At 42.3% G+C, this 15,574-nt stretch overlaps 1 protein-coding gene across 4 annotated transcripts in view; it reads right to left on the bottom strand.

Annotated features, from left to right (window-relative positions):
- Positions 1–15,574, bottom strand: part of ptprz1b (protein tyrosine phosphatase receptor type Z1b) — a 60,015-nt gene that overhangs the window by 7,820 nt on the left and 36,621 nt on the right. For 2 of the 4 annotated variants that reach the window (XR_001664683.1, XM_016681512.1), the window contains exons 4-25: positions 13,685–13,836; positions 13,511–13,606; positions 13,361–13,427; positions 12,232–12,389; positions 10,717–10,867; positions 9,646–9,830; positions 8,860–8,986; positions 8,727–8,779; positions 8,042–8,545; positions 7,722–7,899; positions 6,939–7,166; positions 4,930–6,267; positions 3,738–3,882; positions 3,569–3,660; positions 3,408–3,493; positions 2,292–2,312; positions 1,980–2,076; positions 1,823–1,905; positions 978–1,112; positions 765–896; positions 507–664; positions 292–427 (exon numbers count right to left, since the gene is read on the bottom strand). Coding sequence is in view for 3 of the 4 variants with exons in the window: in XM_016681512.1 (XP_016536998.1) it covers positions 292–427; positions 507–664; positions 765–896; positions 978–1,112; positions 1,823–1,905; positions 1,980–2,076; positions 2,292–2,312; positions 3,408–3,493; positions 3,569–3,660; positions 3,738–3,882; positions 4,930–6,267; positions 6,939–7,166; positions 7,722–7,899; positions 8,042–8,545; positions 8,727–8,779; positions 8,860–8,986; positions 9,646–9,830; positions 10,717–10,867; positions 12,232–12,389; positions 13,361–13,427; positions 13,511–13,606; positions 13,685–13,836 (4,322 nt within the window). In the remaining variant the exon portion in view is untranslated. The remainder of the gene's footprint in view (positions 1–291; positions 428–506; positions 665–764; positions 897–977; positions 1,113–1,822; positions 1,906–1,979; positions 2,077–2,291; positions 2,313–3,407; positions 3,494–3,568; positions 3,661–3,737; positions 3,883–4,929; positions 6,268–6,938; positions 7,167–7,721; positions 7,900–8,041; positions 8,546–8,726; positions 8,780–8,859; positions 8,987–9,645; positions 9,831–10,716; positions 10,868–12,231; positions 12,390–13,360; positions 13,428–13,510; positions 13,607–13,684; positions 13,837–15,574) is intronic. The other 2 variants (XM_016681513.1, XM_016681514.1) reach the window with 2 other exon arrangements.

The following is a 15,574-nucleotide window of genomic DNA, read 5'->3' as shown; positions in this document are numbered from 1 at the left end:
CAGTTGATCTTAATATATGAAAAAATATCCTAAAGTCGATAAAAAAGCAACCCGACGTCATGAGGCAGCAGAAAACAGAATTACACATGCTTGTTCCCAACATACATGCAGGTTTTAGAAGAGCAAATCAAATCATAGTATGTGTCAAAAAATGAGACACTTCAAGAAAATGACAGGACCTGATGCTTCACAAAATCATCTTACTCTCTTAACATTGACAGTAAGATGTCAATGTTACAATATAAATGCTTAATATTAAGGAATTATCCAGTGGAGTTTGACTGATTTTACCTCCGTCTGAACCAGGAAGTTCCTCTGTGTCCGGACGTGTTTTAGGAAGCCCAGCACGTTTACCGTTCCCTGATCTTGGATCTGCTGCAGCATGCTGTCTATCACTATGTAGGTTCCTGTTCTTCCTACGCCAGCGCTGAAACAGACAGATGAAAAGAAGATGCCAGATTTGCTGTAATGTTGTTGATAACATAAGAAATTGTGTTCAGCTCTACCTGCAGTGAACCAGGACGGGTCCCATCTCCTGCGTCCGGGCCCGAGACGACGCCCTGATGAAGGACAGCAGAGGCAGAGTGTACTCTGGGACGCCCATGTCCGGCCACTGGGTGTAGTGGTAATGCAGGACCGTGTGCTCCACTCTCTTCTGTGGCACCTGGAACAACAAATGATATCAACTATTTAACACTGAAACATTGCAAAGGTTCAGGCTCTCTGTGTGGTAATCAGAGATAAGGAATGTGTATATGAAGTACCTTATTAGCTGTATCCCTGACTGTGAACGTCCGGAGTGTGTAGTACGCTAGTGTCTTGGTGCTTCTCAGGGCCACCTGGTAAGCGCCATACTCCTCCTGGTCCTCTTCCGGCCAGTACTGGTCACATTTCGTCTGCAGAGGAAGGAGCAGGCATGAAATCCTGACCCGGCACTGATCTTGGTGGAGACCTTCAGTGTTTGTGTCAGGTCTTACCCGTCCTTTCTCCTTCAGATTGGTGATCATGACAATAACTCCAACATTCTGCTGCCAGATCATCCTCCAGAAGTCCTCCCGGCTGGCCTTCAGCGGCCCCTGAGCCGCGATGTAGGCCCTCGTTCGCTCGTAACCCTGCAAACGCAGCAGCAGTTTGACCGCTTTGCTAGTGGTAGTGTCAGCTGTGGCCCTAACCTCAACCCAGGGACCCCACTGTTGTCCTTTGCAAACTTGCTGGCTTTCATATTGACAGTAAGGGTTCCTACACCTTTTTTTTTTTTTTAAAGAAATAGAAAATAAAGACTTTTTGCAAACTCAACTTTCCATAGATTTGGCACTGAACTTAAACCATGAAATTCTGAAATATTCTTCTACAGTGGCCAGGCTTTAAATATGGGCTCCTGGATAAACAAAAATAGAAAGAAAAAATAAAGAAAGCATATGTAAGGGTGTAAGGAGGGGAAAAAAGGTTGCACAATGAAGGAGAAATTACAGAGGTTAAGAAAGAAAGTCAGGGCAGTAAGAAGAAAGGACAAAGAGAAGACAATACAAAAAGAAAGGATAGAAGAAATCCCTTATAGAAAAAAAACATGATTTCAGATTTGAAGACCACATTGAAAATTATTTTTAAAAATGTAAAATTCACACATGGTACACAAATTTTTCACAAAACACCATACATATTCATGTGGACTTGGATCGTTTCATGTTTTATTATTCTGCACGGCACAATAGAAACAGGTAAAAGCTAAAAATGAGCCCCCAAAAAAACTTTTCTAAACCTTTTAGCCCGACCAAACAACTGTCTCTATGACTGTATAAATACTTAGAAGAAAATCACTCACGTCGACAAAATTAGCGTTGATGTAGTCCCCACACTTCCCATCTCGGTCCAAGCTGTTGGAGAGCTTTACTCTGCTGTGGTCGTCTGGGAAAGGAGAACCAGGCGGTTAGCTGACGCTCTGCCTAAATGCTGACTGATTTTACTAAGCAGACACATACAGGCCAGGATGTTAATGTAGCGGTTCTTGTTTTTGTTGTCGGGATGATTTGAGCTGTCGGCGGTGATGCCCATGTCGACTGTACACGCCTGCACCTCCTGAAGCACAACACAACCAACGAGAAGCGGTTCAGATGAGCACAGCAAGCTTCAGTGTAGACACAGAGTGAGCCTGCTGTCAGCTAGCTGAAGAAGAACGGATGTAAAACTTTTTCAACTCAAATCAGGGATGCTAAGGTAAGCTGGCACTTTGCCTTTCCTTCCCAGAACTACAAAAAACCCCTCTGCAGCAGAGGGATGGAGGGGGGTCTTACCTCATACGACTCTTTCACAATCTAATGGAGGGTGGTGAGGATGCGGAAAGCACGATGATGGTGGTGGAGATGGTGAAAGGAGAGTGGGACAGAGGGACAAGACGACAGACAAGGAGTCAGTGCAGGTCCAGGAATGTAGGGTTCAGATCCACACAGAGCGGAGGCGCCGAGTGGGAGTGGGGGCACACCATCCCACCTGAGCCGCCGCCTGCAATTCTAGCAGCTACGTTAGCGACGATGTAACATTATTCTGCGGGGCGGGTGAAACAAGGCCTGGGCCTCCTAATAATTTAAGGGGTGTAAAGCAGTGGTAGACTATTTGGAAGACAGAAACACTGTTACACAATGAGAGGGAGACACAGGAGACCAATCAGTGCCTTGCAAATGCATTAATTCAACCTGGAGGTTTCTCACCGAGCTACAGCCACAAACTTTAATGTGGTTAGCACGTTACTGGGAGATGAAAGGAAAATGTACAGGATTTATACTCCAGTGATCTTTCTCAGGACTGATGAAAAATAACATTAAAATGAACCAAACCCTTTGAAAAACCTGCACAACCCTTTTTGCAAGTTGGACCAAGAACTATAGAGAAACAACATGAAAACTTCTGAAGAAGAGAGAGCATCAGTTTGATTGAGCTATCACACCTCTGCAAACGGACTGGAGTTTGATTAAAGTGGACTAAACAGGAGTTGAGTCCGCTTTAATGATGGAAAATAACAACAAACAGAAGTTTGTGGTTGGAACATGAAAAAAAAGAGAAATAGTTTCGGGTAATAATAGTTTTGCAAGGCACTGAACACTTGAAAGAATCAAATCTGCATGTGTGTGTGAGCGGATCATGTGTGGAAGTGTCAAACATGCAGATGTGTCCTTGATTCATACTGAAAACCACCATCAGGGAGTTTTCTCTGAACACAAAATATTATCATCTGGCTGCCAAACAAAAAAAAAACAAGAACTTCCCTGCGAGTTAAAGCATATCTTTCTGCACACAGAGTCAAATTAAATTCCAAAAGCTCATGATGTTAAAAAGAAACATGGATGCACATTAGGGAGCTGAGACAAATCATTCCACCCGTTTTCCTTTCATGTGGATTTAATGTGACACACCTCAAACTCCCTGGAGAAGCTGTTGGTGCTGTGGAGCTCCAGGACTTGCTTCACAAACTGCTTCACCGTCAGCGGCTCGTGGCAATCTGCAACACCACACTCAGTTTGTCTCAGTGCTTAATGAGGTGAAGAGCAAGAAACCCCCCCTCTGAGTGGCCTACCTGTGGAAAGCAGCAGGGGCGTGGAGGGAACAGACAGGACTTTAGGTGACGCGGGGTCATCCGGGTAGAAATTGGCTGCCTGGAAACAGTTTCTGGAACCAGAGACGCCAAACTGCTCGTGAAAAGATGGTCAGGCACGATGTAGAATGTACAGGGTGTGTGTTTGTACCTCCAGTAGATGAGTATACCCACTAGCACCAGCAGACAGAGAGTGGTGAGAGTGGAGACGACAGCCAGAGGAATGACTGTCCTCTTCTCCTTCTCCACGCCTTCAACCAGCCCCACCCGAGACTCGTGGCTGCTGTTGCTGCCCTCTGAAACAGAGAAGGAAGTCCTGCATGTTGCACATCAGAAAGGTTTAGAGCTGCTACCAAGAAGACGAAAATGTCCTCATGAAGACTCATGTTAGCTTCTTAAAGAAGCAAACACTCTAGCTTTAATTTTAAAGCTACATTTCTTTTAAATGTGAAACCTCATAGATACAATCAGCCTTCAACCCAAAGGGGGCGACAAAGCACCAAACAGAAACAAGTTAAAGAGCAGAAGGAACACATGTCCAAAATGGGTCAAATCAAATAACCCCCAACACAAAACGGTGTCGTATTTTATTACTTTAGACCTTGAACTTCTATGTAAAGGTCATAAATCTTACTAAAGGATGTAGGAAGAATTTTGTGAGGATTTAGAAAAAGAAAATGGTGCTGCAACAAAAATCTGACCATGGTGACACTAAGGTCCAATCTGTGTTTTAGTGTGAATCGCAGTTACTTTGAATATGAAGCACAGAGAAATGTGAGTTAATCTATGAATATATGTGGTTTCTTTTCTTAAAAAATATTAAACTAGGAGGCATTGCAGCTTCTTCCTTTTTATTTCAGACTACACCGCACTAGCATTTTGCCTTTCTCCTGCCTCACTCTAAGTGAATAAATATTTCAACTGAATATATATGTTTTTACTGTTTTAAGTCTTTTTATTCTTAGCTGTTATCAAGCTCATTAATTTGTTAAAAAAAAATTGTGATTCTTACCAGACACAGATTAATGGTGCACTCCGTTTGTAATCAGAAGTCTGAGTTTAAAGTCTACAAAAGAGTCTTGGAAAGACCTCTGAGGCTGAAATCCTGGCTTTCTCGCCAACTCAGATGTCTAGGGGAGTCTGAATTTCTGATTTGCTCATTGAAGTCAAGAAATCCAATGCAAAAGACGAGATGGTAACAGTAATTACATTTCTCCTTCGGACCTAATTAAGTCTGATGGGTGAAGTAGACTCGTGCTAAACTTAAACTGATTTGTAGTAAAGTTTGCATTAACTACTACACTTTTCTAAAGAGACAAATTCAAACATTGTGTCTCAGTTACCTCCCTTTTGTTCCAGTTTTCCTTCTTGAGTGTCAGTGAACCTGAGCAGAGGGAAAAGATCCTTCAACATCGAACCTCCTGCAGTCTGAAACGACCCAGTCACGTTTGAGAAACGCTCCAAAGAGTCTTCAGCTGCACTTCCATGACCAGCTCCTTCTGCGGGTTCTTCCTCTTCAGTATATCCCTCTGTTGTATCAACACTAGACCTCAGTCCAAAACCTGGGCTTTCCAGAGTTGTGTTCTGATGCTCTTTGTCATTCCCAACATGAAGGTTCTGGTCATTGGTCACAGACCATGCTTGGTCTGGTGTCAATGCGTCTTCCCTGGATGTCAGCTGATGACTGTCTGCTCTTTCAGATCCTAATACTTTGTTTCTGATGTGTGTTCCGTTTCCCTTGGACACAAATCTGTTTTTGCGTGCCGCTTTTAAACGTTCCTGATCGCCATCGTCTTGCTTTGTCTTTACGTGATCATCGGCAGTCGCTTGTTCTCCAGAACCACTACCATCCTCAGCCCCGCTGCCACTCCCACTACACACCAACCCTCTGTGTTCAGGGTTCTCTTTGCCTTCATGACTTCCACTGTTTTCCTCTTCAATTTCCTCTCCGCTCATCTCATTTTCCTTCTCACTGCCCAGTTTCCTACTTACCCCAATTTTACCTCTTGCTGCTAATATTTTACTTTGAGGCACTAAGCTGTTTTCTGGAGTATAATTCACATTGACGCTAACAGCTGAACTTGAGAATGTTGAAAATTTAGGTTGAGCTTCAGCAACTTCACCAATTTCTCCACTGAACATGTTACTGTCATGACCAGAGCCCGATCCACTCTCTTCTGTTGAATCAAGTATAGACATACTTAAATTAGCATAAAGCTCATCCTCATTTGTATCTGCACTGAATCCCTCTTCATTGTTGTGAATCAGCTCTGAGAATTCAACAATGTCTTGACTCCTTACGTCAGTCAGAGAATTGTTCTGACTGATTTCTTCATGTTGGGTTGTCTTTGCTAGCTGGGCGATGACTGATCCATAATTAGACAGCAAAAAGAGAGAGTTAGTGGTATTTACCAGATCTTGGGAACTCAAAATAGCAGAGATTGGTAGCTGTTCTAAATTTGGCTGTGAAGAGTTCAACAAGTATTCCAGGAGGGCAAGAGAGAGATGGGAACTGTTGGAGAATTTGGTGATAGGTTTGAGAGGTAAAGGTGTAGAGAGTTCCCTATCAGAGACAGACGGTGTAGGGTTTAAGTTCATCTCTATCAGGGAGTTGGATGAGTCTACGAAGCCAGAAAACTGGTCAACTGTTGAATCCTCAGTCCTGGATATTGGTCTATCTGCTGCAAGAAAATCCAAAACAGAGGAATCCTTTTTCAGATGTTACCTTTTTGAAATCAGAAATGTATTTGAAGAATGGGTTTTACCAGGGCACATTAGGCAAGCCAAGGAATTGCTGCTTGAAAGTGAAGAAATGCCAGAAATCCTTAAGAGTTGAGACAAAGCAAGGTAGCAAAAAAACCCACTAGAGAGCGCTGCTGAGCTACAGAAAAGGACACAGATGCAGACCAAGACCCCAGCAGTAGATGCCAATCACCAAGCTTGAGTGAGTTCAAGTAGATTATTATGAGGCAGAAAACTCGGACGTGCGGTACGATTTATCAAAGAGTCAAGCAGATTTCATTCTGAGCCACTTAGGAAAGCGAGAAGCCCCTAATTATCACCCCAATCACAATCAGCATCTTCTTATTCCACACGGCCGCCACTGGAATCCTCCCCATCACGTCCCTCTGATCACAGGGCACAGCACTGATTAGATGCACAGTTGTGGGTCATTAAAGGCAGAAATAAAAGCACCCACTGCAATCTCATCCCGCTGTTTGCCCATCGATACATTTGCAGCACCCTGCTGTTGGGTAAAATCCCTCAAAATGAAAACTAATAGCCATTTAAAAAACGAATAGGATAGCTTAATGGGATGTGTGACTTTCCCAGAGAAAGTGTTATGTCTTACCATTGAACAGGGGCTGAGTGGTGTGCATCAGCCCTCTGAGCAAAGAGGAGGTGGTGAAGGATTTATAGAGGGAGTCGGACAGAGTGTTGCCCCCTGTTGCCGTGTTTTCTGTTATCCACTCTGAGGTAGGGCTGGCTGAATCTGAGGTAAAGGATGTCTGCAGAGGTTCGCTTACAGCGGCTCCACTCTCTTCGGGGTTCATCGTCGAGTCTTTTTGCACTTTGTTACCTGTGGACACAAAGTGCATGAAAATGATGTAATGCAATGGAACAAGATGGGACACCAATAAGGCATTAGAAAATAAAAATAGCTGGGCAACCCAAAGAATACCAGCCATCCTTGTAGGACCTGGTTATTACATACACCCTGAGATTTTGTTCATCAGCACCACAAAGAGATTTGGAGACAAGGAGCAGCAGCGGTTCTGATGGAGTCAAACTCACACTGGAAACACGCTGAAGTCACTCCGTCCGTCCTTACAATCATAATCTTACACTTTATTCTGAATCCCTCCAGGAGGAACAAACTCCTCACTCTGTCTTTAAGGGACAGCCCAGACACCCTGCGGAAGAAATTTATTTCGGCCGCTTGTATCCACAATTTCATTCTTTTAATCACCAACCAAAGCGTGTCCCCTCAAATAAGGGACCTTAAGTGTCGAGTGTCTACACCTAAGTGTCCGATACCTAACTTTCAGTGTTCAGCGTCTACCTCTAACCCTAAGCGAAGTATAAAACACACTTTTGAGTGATCACGACGATGTAAACCAAAGTTAAATCTCACTTGGAACCACAGAAGGAGAACCTGTTGGAGGGTAGGTGATGACCCCTAATGGAGAGCTGGTGACTGTGTCTTCATAGAAGACGTCTGTGACCTTGATGTCCTCCAGTGGGTGGGTGAACAGCTCAAACTTAGTGGGAGGGTTTTCACTAGCCTGTTCTGGTAGATCAGGATCTAATGGCTGTAAAATGAAGACATGATGGACATAAACCCACAGTTAGAGAAAATGTTTAGATTGAGACAAAACTGTCAAATCTATTATCATCTCAGACCTGTTTTAGCACTCGGAGCATTTGATGATTGGTAACAAAGTATATCCTGACCTGAGGTGACAAGACTGACAATGACGCCTCTTCTGTGATTTGCCGACGAATTGCGGGTGGCACGGTTGTCCGAGCAACTGGAAACAGAAGGCCTGGCTCCTCGGTTATCCGGTTAACCCAAATCGCACTGGTGCTGTCAAAATTTGGACTTGTGAACGGTGAGTTCGCTGGGATCAGCTGATCGTCCTCTATCCAGTTCTGGTTGCTTCCATGAGGGGTCAACCTGTTTGGGCTTGCTTTCTCCCTCATGTTCTCGTCCGGTAGAGCTTCTTGTAGGTTGACGGATTCAGACGGCGTCTTTGGCGTTAACTGTCTGCCGGTCTGGACTGGAGTGTGTTGGTTTATTTGGGTTTGATCTGCGGCCTTTTTCTGATGTTGTGTAGGTTGGTTCTGGTAGACTCTTGTCTGGTCAGCTGGAACTTCCTCCACTGGACTGTGGTCTTCTGAAGCCACGTCCAGCTGATTCTGGTTGTCTGGCCTCTTCGGTCCAGCTACAGTTGATCCCTACAGAGACAAAACTTTGTTTGCTTCAACATCCTTTAGGATGGACTTCAGATGCTCAATTATAAGCTATTGCCAAATCAGTGACACTCAATTTGCAGATGTAACTAAATACACTGCAGATGTGAACAAGGCAGATACAAAAATTCAGCCCAGTTGCAGCTAAGCTAACAGACTGTCCTACCTCCCTGTGGTTGTCAGCCTCCTTTGTCACCGTGTCGGGGCTGGAGTCACTTTCTGGAAGGACAGGGATAGAATAAACACTCCTGACCGTAGTCAGAGCGACGGGTAAAAAGAGCTCCTGTGTTGGTTCGTACCAGGGTCTTCTAACGGCATGTCGACTATAATCTGATCACTCCATCGTCCTTTGAGGCCGTTGGTGCAAATAGCCACCACCTGAACCACATAGCTGCTATTAGCTAGCAGGCTGGAGATAATGGCACCCTGGAAAAAAGGAAAATCACACAATTTGGTCAAAACGAATCATTGTCAAAGCTCTTCTTCAAGACACAAAACAAGCTTTTTCTTTATTCATGCCACACATTTCCACTTGGGTTCAAGTTAGTGTTTTGTGCAGGTCAGTCAATAAAGTTCACTGTGTTCTCCTGCAGGTAGTTCCTCACCAGGAGAGCCATATGTTTTAGGTCACGACTTGTTCCATCTTAAAAAGATTCCCAGCTGCGGGTGGCCAGTGAAGGCCGTGTTCTTTGGATTATTAGCAATGTCTCATAAATGTCTCTAGTTTCGTCTCATCTGAACAAAAGACATGCTTCCAGTCTGCAGGGTTTTTACAGGTGTCTCTTTGAAATACAGGTGTCTGTGTTTCAACTGGTTTGCAGTTCATTCTTGTGAAGAACTCCTGTCACTGTCCTTTTTAGATGATGATTCCTAACTTGAGTTATCAGCCCATTTCACAAAACACTTCATGGAAATGACTGATAAGGCAAAGGTAACAGGGCACTGATGCTATTTTCATCAATTATCCGTTGACATGTCAGATGTAGGGGTGAGGTCGGCAGATAATGGAGCAAAAACATCATCTGTAATTACAGTTACTACTGTTAACACTTTTGTCCCCACCACCATAGACAGATCCCTCCTACCACATCTTGGTCTCCATCGGTCCTATACTCCCGTTTGTTCTGATCCCTGCCCTGAAGCCTCTGGTAGGTGACGGTGTACCAGTCGATGGTGGTGTCGAACACCGCGCGGGGGCGCTCCCACGTCACCACGATGGTGGTGTCGTTCTGAGCGTCGGCCTGGACGTTTTGTGGCTCCGAGCTGCACGCTGGAAACAGCAGAGATGAATATGTTCTCTTAAAACCTTGAATAATTGTGTGAATCTTCAAAATGTGGAAATAAATAGCTGACACCACCATTGGTAAAACGTCCGCATACCAGCGATGTTTTCAGAGGTATTATGAGGTTAAGTGACTTGATAAAAAAATAAAAATACGGAACTGCATTTTAAAAAGCCCAGTTTCAGAGTAAGTGTGACATTGAGTATGTGCTGCAGGTGAGTGTGTGTGTGTGTGTGTGTGTGTGTGTGTGTGTGTGTGTGTGTGTGTGTGTGTGTGTGTGTGTGTGTGTGTTTGCCTGTATGCATTCATGAATTTGCTACAAGTAAAAAGAGCCTTTTATGAATATCTGAATATGTTATTTCAATTTCTAAAAGAGCTGCAAAATAAATTGCCTATCCGCTGATCGGAGCAGTGACACAAAGTGCTACAAAGTGGAAATCCATTGACGTGTCAGACTTTGCTTCTGGGTCGACTTTATGAAGGTGGAGAGTGTCGAGGACTTTTTATGATCAAAAAACCAGCTGACCTTAAAGGACACAGAGTTAGACACAGAGAATTCTGAACATTTCTCCCAAAAATGTTCAGATTTCAAAGCGGTGAAAAGCTCCAACTTATTTTTATGCTACAAAATGATGATGTGCTGCTTCTACTGGGAGTTCAAAGAGCTGTCGGTTGATGCAAGTTTCCCAGTTTTGATGCTGAACTGTTATAGATCTGAAAATCAACCAATCACTGAGCAGGAAAGCATGCTATGCTATGCTGTGACCTTTTTCATCTAGGATAAAGCAAGTAGAAATATTATAAAGTGACAAAAACATATTCGCTGTTTGTGCGAGGCAAATTAGAAAACGTTGAAAGCAGGTGATGACATACTGGGTGTGGGTACGTCTTCCACGCCGGTGTAGGAGGCAAACACCTGGCCCATGAACTGCTGCTGCTGCTCCCTGAAGTTGTTCTGCAGGTAATCCTTGAGCATCACATACCCGGCCTGCTCCATGGTCATCACCTCACAAAACACCTCCAGCTGACGGTGGAGGGAGGGACAGAAACACAGGCAGGAGGAAAGGTCAGCCTGAGAGGAAACATGTTTCTGCTCTCTATGCTGCCGCCAAAATAAACCCAAAGAACTGATGCTTGAAGAGGCTCGTATTGCTGCCAGGCTGCTCTATTTCTGGTTTGCATGATTGTGGCTGTGTCATATTTTCACTCCCTGCTTCAATCACGAGCACATTCACACACGTAATCCACACAACAAACCAGTGTTTGCTCTCCATTATTTTGCAACAATGAATAACTGCTAGGTAGCGTTATTCATTGTAACGCTGCGTAGCGTCAAAGGGAGAGCTCAGTCGTCTTCAGTGTGAAACCCGACCGAACGTTTAAAAAAAAAAGAAGCAAGAGCAGCAGGAACAGCCCGTCTGTGAGGAGATCTTGACTGAACCTTTCGCTTTACATCGCTTTAGAGCAACATGTTGTCTTTGTTGATGTTAGCGACAGCTAACCAGCAACAGACTAAAAATCCCACTCGACGACCACAGCTGGTTCAGATCAAATGATTGGTGAATACCTTCACAGTGTCACTGACTGACACACACAACGAGCTGCTCTTTGTTATTTATAAAATTGGTGCATTATTTATTTTTTATGCTTTAGCTAAAGTATAAAAAAAGCAAATGTCAGGAAAATCCTACTAAGATATCTGAGTCCATCAGATTCACCATCACTGATAGCGGCGGTAAAGTCAAAAGAAGATGAAAACTGAATCATAAAGTTCCTTTCAATAACCTGGTGTCCGCACACTTCAACTAAAAACACCCAAAACATTATTTTTTTTCCTTCCTATTTAGTTGGATTTTTACTTGAATTGTACAGGATATCTTATGTGTAATATGACCAAAGGTTTTTCAGTAATTTATCAAAGTTTATTTTTCTTTTCACTAAATACCAGGCTTTTTAACAATGTTATGTAACTTTGAAGTCACTTATTATTACAAAAAATATCATTAAAAATATTCAAATTCCACTTAATTTCACTATAGTATTTTAAAAAATGCCCCATTTCCATGTATTGTTAGTTCTGGTGACTGTTAGAATAACTCTGTGACCTCCTGATGTTACGTTATTGACTGTACTCCTTTGTTTTTACAGTTTGCAGATTATGAAAAAATCTTTCACACTACGACTCAAAGTCACACTAAAGTTAGCAAACTCTAGGCGTCAACTTGTTACATCATTGCTTACTATACAATAAAAGAATGCAACAAGTGTAAGAAAACACTTCTCATCCCAACTCATAAAAATTTCAGATATTTGGTTATTTTGTACATTCTTTATGTTTGTCCTACCTAAAACTACAAAAAACAGGCAACACATTTGAGAGCGACTGACCTGTGCTTCTGATATGTCTGCCGTGTGTTTAAAGACGATCCATTCTACAGATTCAGAGCAGGGAGGAGTGGTCAGCGAGCCGTTGTAGATGTAGTACTTATTGGTCACGTTGGGCAGGAGGGAGCTCAGGGTGAAGGCGTCCACCGATCCTCTCTTACCTGGGGAAATGAATCACTGGAGTCAGACCTCAAGTCTAACTGTTCTGCTGTCTAGTCTGTTTATAACACAGAATTTCTGTAGGTTATTCATTCAAATCATTATCGTTATCAGAAGAGCTAATGCTACATTAAAAAAAATATTAACTAGTGATGCATGATATGTCAGCACTAACATTGATAACAGCTGAAATTAGTCTCTCTTTTTTTTTTAAAGTATCGATCCGATAAATACAATTTGGTACCATTTGGTAAGATACTGATATTAGCCCAAAGTTTCACTAATAATAACCACTTTGCATTATTTCAAATGTCGATAAGGTGTAATATACCCCAACAAAAACATACATATGTATTTTTATTCCAAGAAAAGTAGTAGAAATAAGTGAACATTAGCTTATGTCAAATTTCTGAATGAATCAAACAGGAAGTCCTTTTACTTTGCAGAGCCATTACTGTTTTTAAATTAATGTTCATGCTAATGTAAATATATTTACAACTGTAACTGACTATGCAGTTAAACGATATCAACAATAGAACAAAAAAGACAGTCGACAAATAAAATAGATTAAAAAAACAAATACCACTAGTACAACCCGATACATTTGGATTATCTACACATAAAAAGTGCCTTATGTGTACTTTTTATGTGTACACATAAAAAGTACACATTTTTATGTGTACACACATAAAAATGTGTGTACACCTCTGTTTGAGGTGAGTACTCAAACAGGTTTGAGTACTCACCTGTTTGAGTACAGGTGAGTACTCAAACAGTACTCACCTGTACTGTTTGAGTAAAAGGGCAAATAAACCTGGAGAAAACTGATGGTATCCAGAGCTCTAAAGCTGCAATTATTAAGATTAAGAGGAAGTAGACCCAAGATAAAGCTGTAAGCTTTATGTGTTTTATTGTAAAATATTTGCCATCTTCATCTTTTGTAACAAGCTCAGACTTTCATGTAGTGACCTACCATATCTGCTCACACCACTGACTGCTTCCACTATAGGACTGAAGTTGCCATTGTCCTCCAGGCTCACCTGGAAATGAAAGAATGATTGTATTGTTGCTTTGTTTGAGGGTAGGTACAGAAACGGGTGGTTCCACGGTGAGGTCGCCTCACCTCAAAGAGAACGGCCAAGGCGGCCACCCGTCCTCCGTTCTCCATCGCGTCGTCTAAACTTTGAAATTCGTTGGGATTGTAACAGTAAATCTGCATCTGCGACACAGTCAGAGTCAACGTTATCTTTGGGTTTGAGTTGGAGAAGAAAATGTGTGGCGTACTGCTGACACTTACCTCCAGAGGGTATTTCATCCCGTTCAGGCTGTGTTCAGACCCATCTGACGTCGTATTACAGCGCCCCCAATGGAAGCTGAGTCTGGATACGCGAAACCTGGAACTCAGCCCTCCTCCACTTACAAAGAAGTCCCCTTCCAGGTTGATGACCACTAAAATGTTCATAAAAACAAATGTTTAAGCAGAACAAAACTCCATCTTAATGAAAATAAATTTACTTTGGCTCTTTACTGGTTCATGAAACAAACCAGAAAACCCCAATAAAACCGAGTCTACTGGATTACCAAGTGTGAAAACACCCTGAGATTCCCAAAGTACCTTTCCCATACACAGGTACACCCTGAAATATAAATAAAGACCGCTGCAGATTCTGAAATGCACCAGAAATGACCTTAACTCTGTGAGCAGTTGAGCTGGTGTGTAGATTTTTCACATCACTAGAAGTTCACTTGTGCTGAAACTTTTAAACGCTCAGTGATGCTTAACCAACGTGCCGTGCATCCTGACAGATTTTTATTCCAGTAACACCCCGACAGAGCCGTTATATAAAATGTAGTCTTTGTGTGTCTCTCATGAGAGATATTTAGCTCTGGGAGCTATATCTGGGAGTCAGAGTGGAGAGAAGTTGCCTTTATGTGTATTGTTCATGCAGCCGACTGCACTCATGGTGTTGAAGCAGCATTAAATATGTCACTCTGGGACTATTTGCTGGGAGAAGATCTTTTCCCACCGAAGCAATTGTTATAGGTTAGCATGCCCATGACGATATGAATAAATCGATGAACTAAGCTAATAGCAAGTAGTTCTCACAAGCTTCTCTCATTAAAAGCTCTCAGATGTTAAGAAATCCTTATGAAACTAATTGACACACGCAAAAAAATATGTTGCATGAGCTCCTAATTTTACATATGCCATTCATGCAACACATGCGTCACTTCTACACAACCTTTCAGATATTTAAGCAACAGCCATTTGATAACAGTACTTAATGTCATGTTGTTTTGACTGATGAAGATTTACTCATGTCGGTATGCAGAATGCTTGAAACTGAAGGTGTGTACTTTCTGATTAATTTGAATTATTTTAAATTTAAAGTTTCATTTTCAGACGATGAGACTTTGACAGCATTGCAAAAGTAACATAGCCATTCCTGAATGCAACACTGAAATTCAAACCGGGATCCCAAAGGACACATTAGAATAGCTGCAAGGACATTTTTATATATTTTTCACAGTTTATTTTACCAGATAAGTTGGTTGAGGACTGTTCAGGAAGCATCAAAATGAAAAGACTCATTCACCATAATCCCCTTCATAAAACTTGCCTTTCAATACACCAGCATGTATACCAAGATATGAAGCAGTGTAACAGCAGTTTATAGGCTGAGTCAGTATTGCAAAAGCAAATCTTTTTACAGTTACACACCAGTTGAGTCTAAAACTGCTCCCTCAAGTCAAATATTAAGATTCTAAAACCTACTTTGCTTTTATGAAGGCTATCCTAAAGTTTTATAAACACTTTGATTTATATGGGTATAGAATTATGACTAGTTTATCATACAAGCTGTGTGAGATTTCTGCCATTTTCACTTTCATACCACTAACATTCAATGGACACACAGAGGCACAACACGGCTTGCAGCTCAGGCAGTATTGTACAGATGGAGAGGATAGAGTAGCTCAGACAGCTTTCATCTGTTTATCACTTCAGACATCACTTCACGTCTCTTCACATCGTCCATGCTCCCTCCCTCCGTCCTGCTCTTTTCTAGCGACTCCTCTGTTCATCGCTGCCTCTCAGCACTGATCTTTTCTCTTTTCATTACATGATCCCTCAGTCGGTGCCGTCTCTCTCATTGCTCTTCTTGCAATTACATAGTCTCTTTCGCTT

This window comes from Poecilia formosa, unplaced genomic scaffold (assembly GCF_000485575.1).
Source record: "Poecilia formosa unplaced genomic scaffold, Poecilia_formosa-5.1.2 Scaffold284, whole genome shotgun sequence".
Lineage (NCBI taxonomy): Eukaryota > Metazoa > Chordata > Actinopteri > Cyprinodontiformes > Poeciliidae > Poecilia > Poecilia formosa.
Note: the sequence above shows the minus strand (reverse complement) of the source record. Positions and strands in the feature narration are given on the sequence as shown.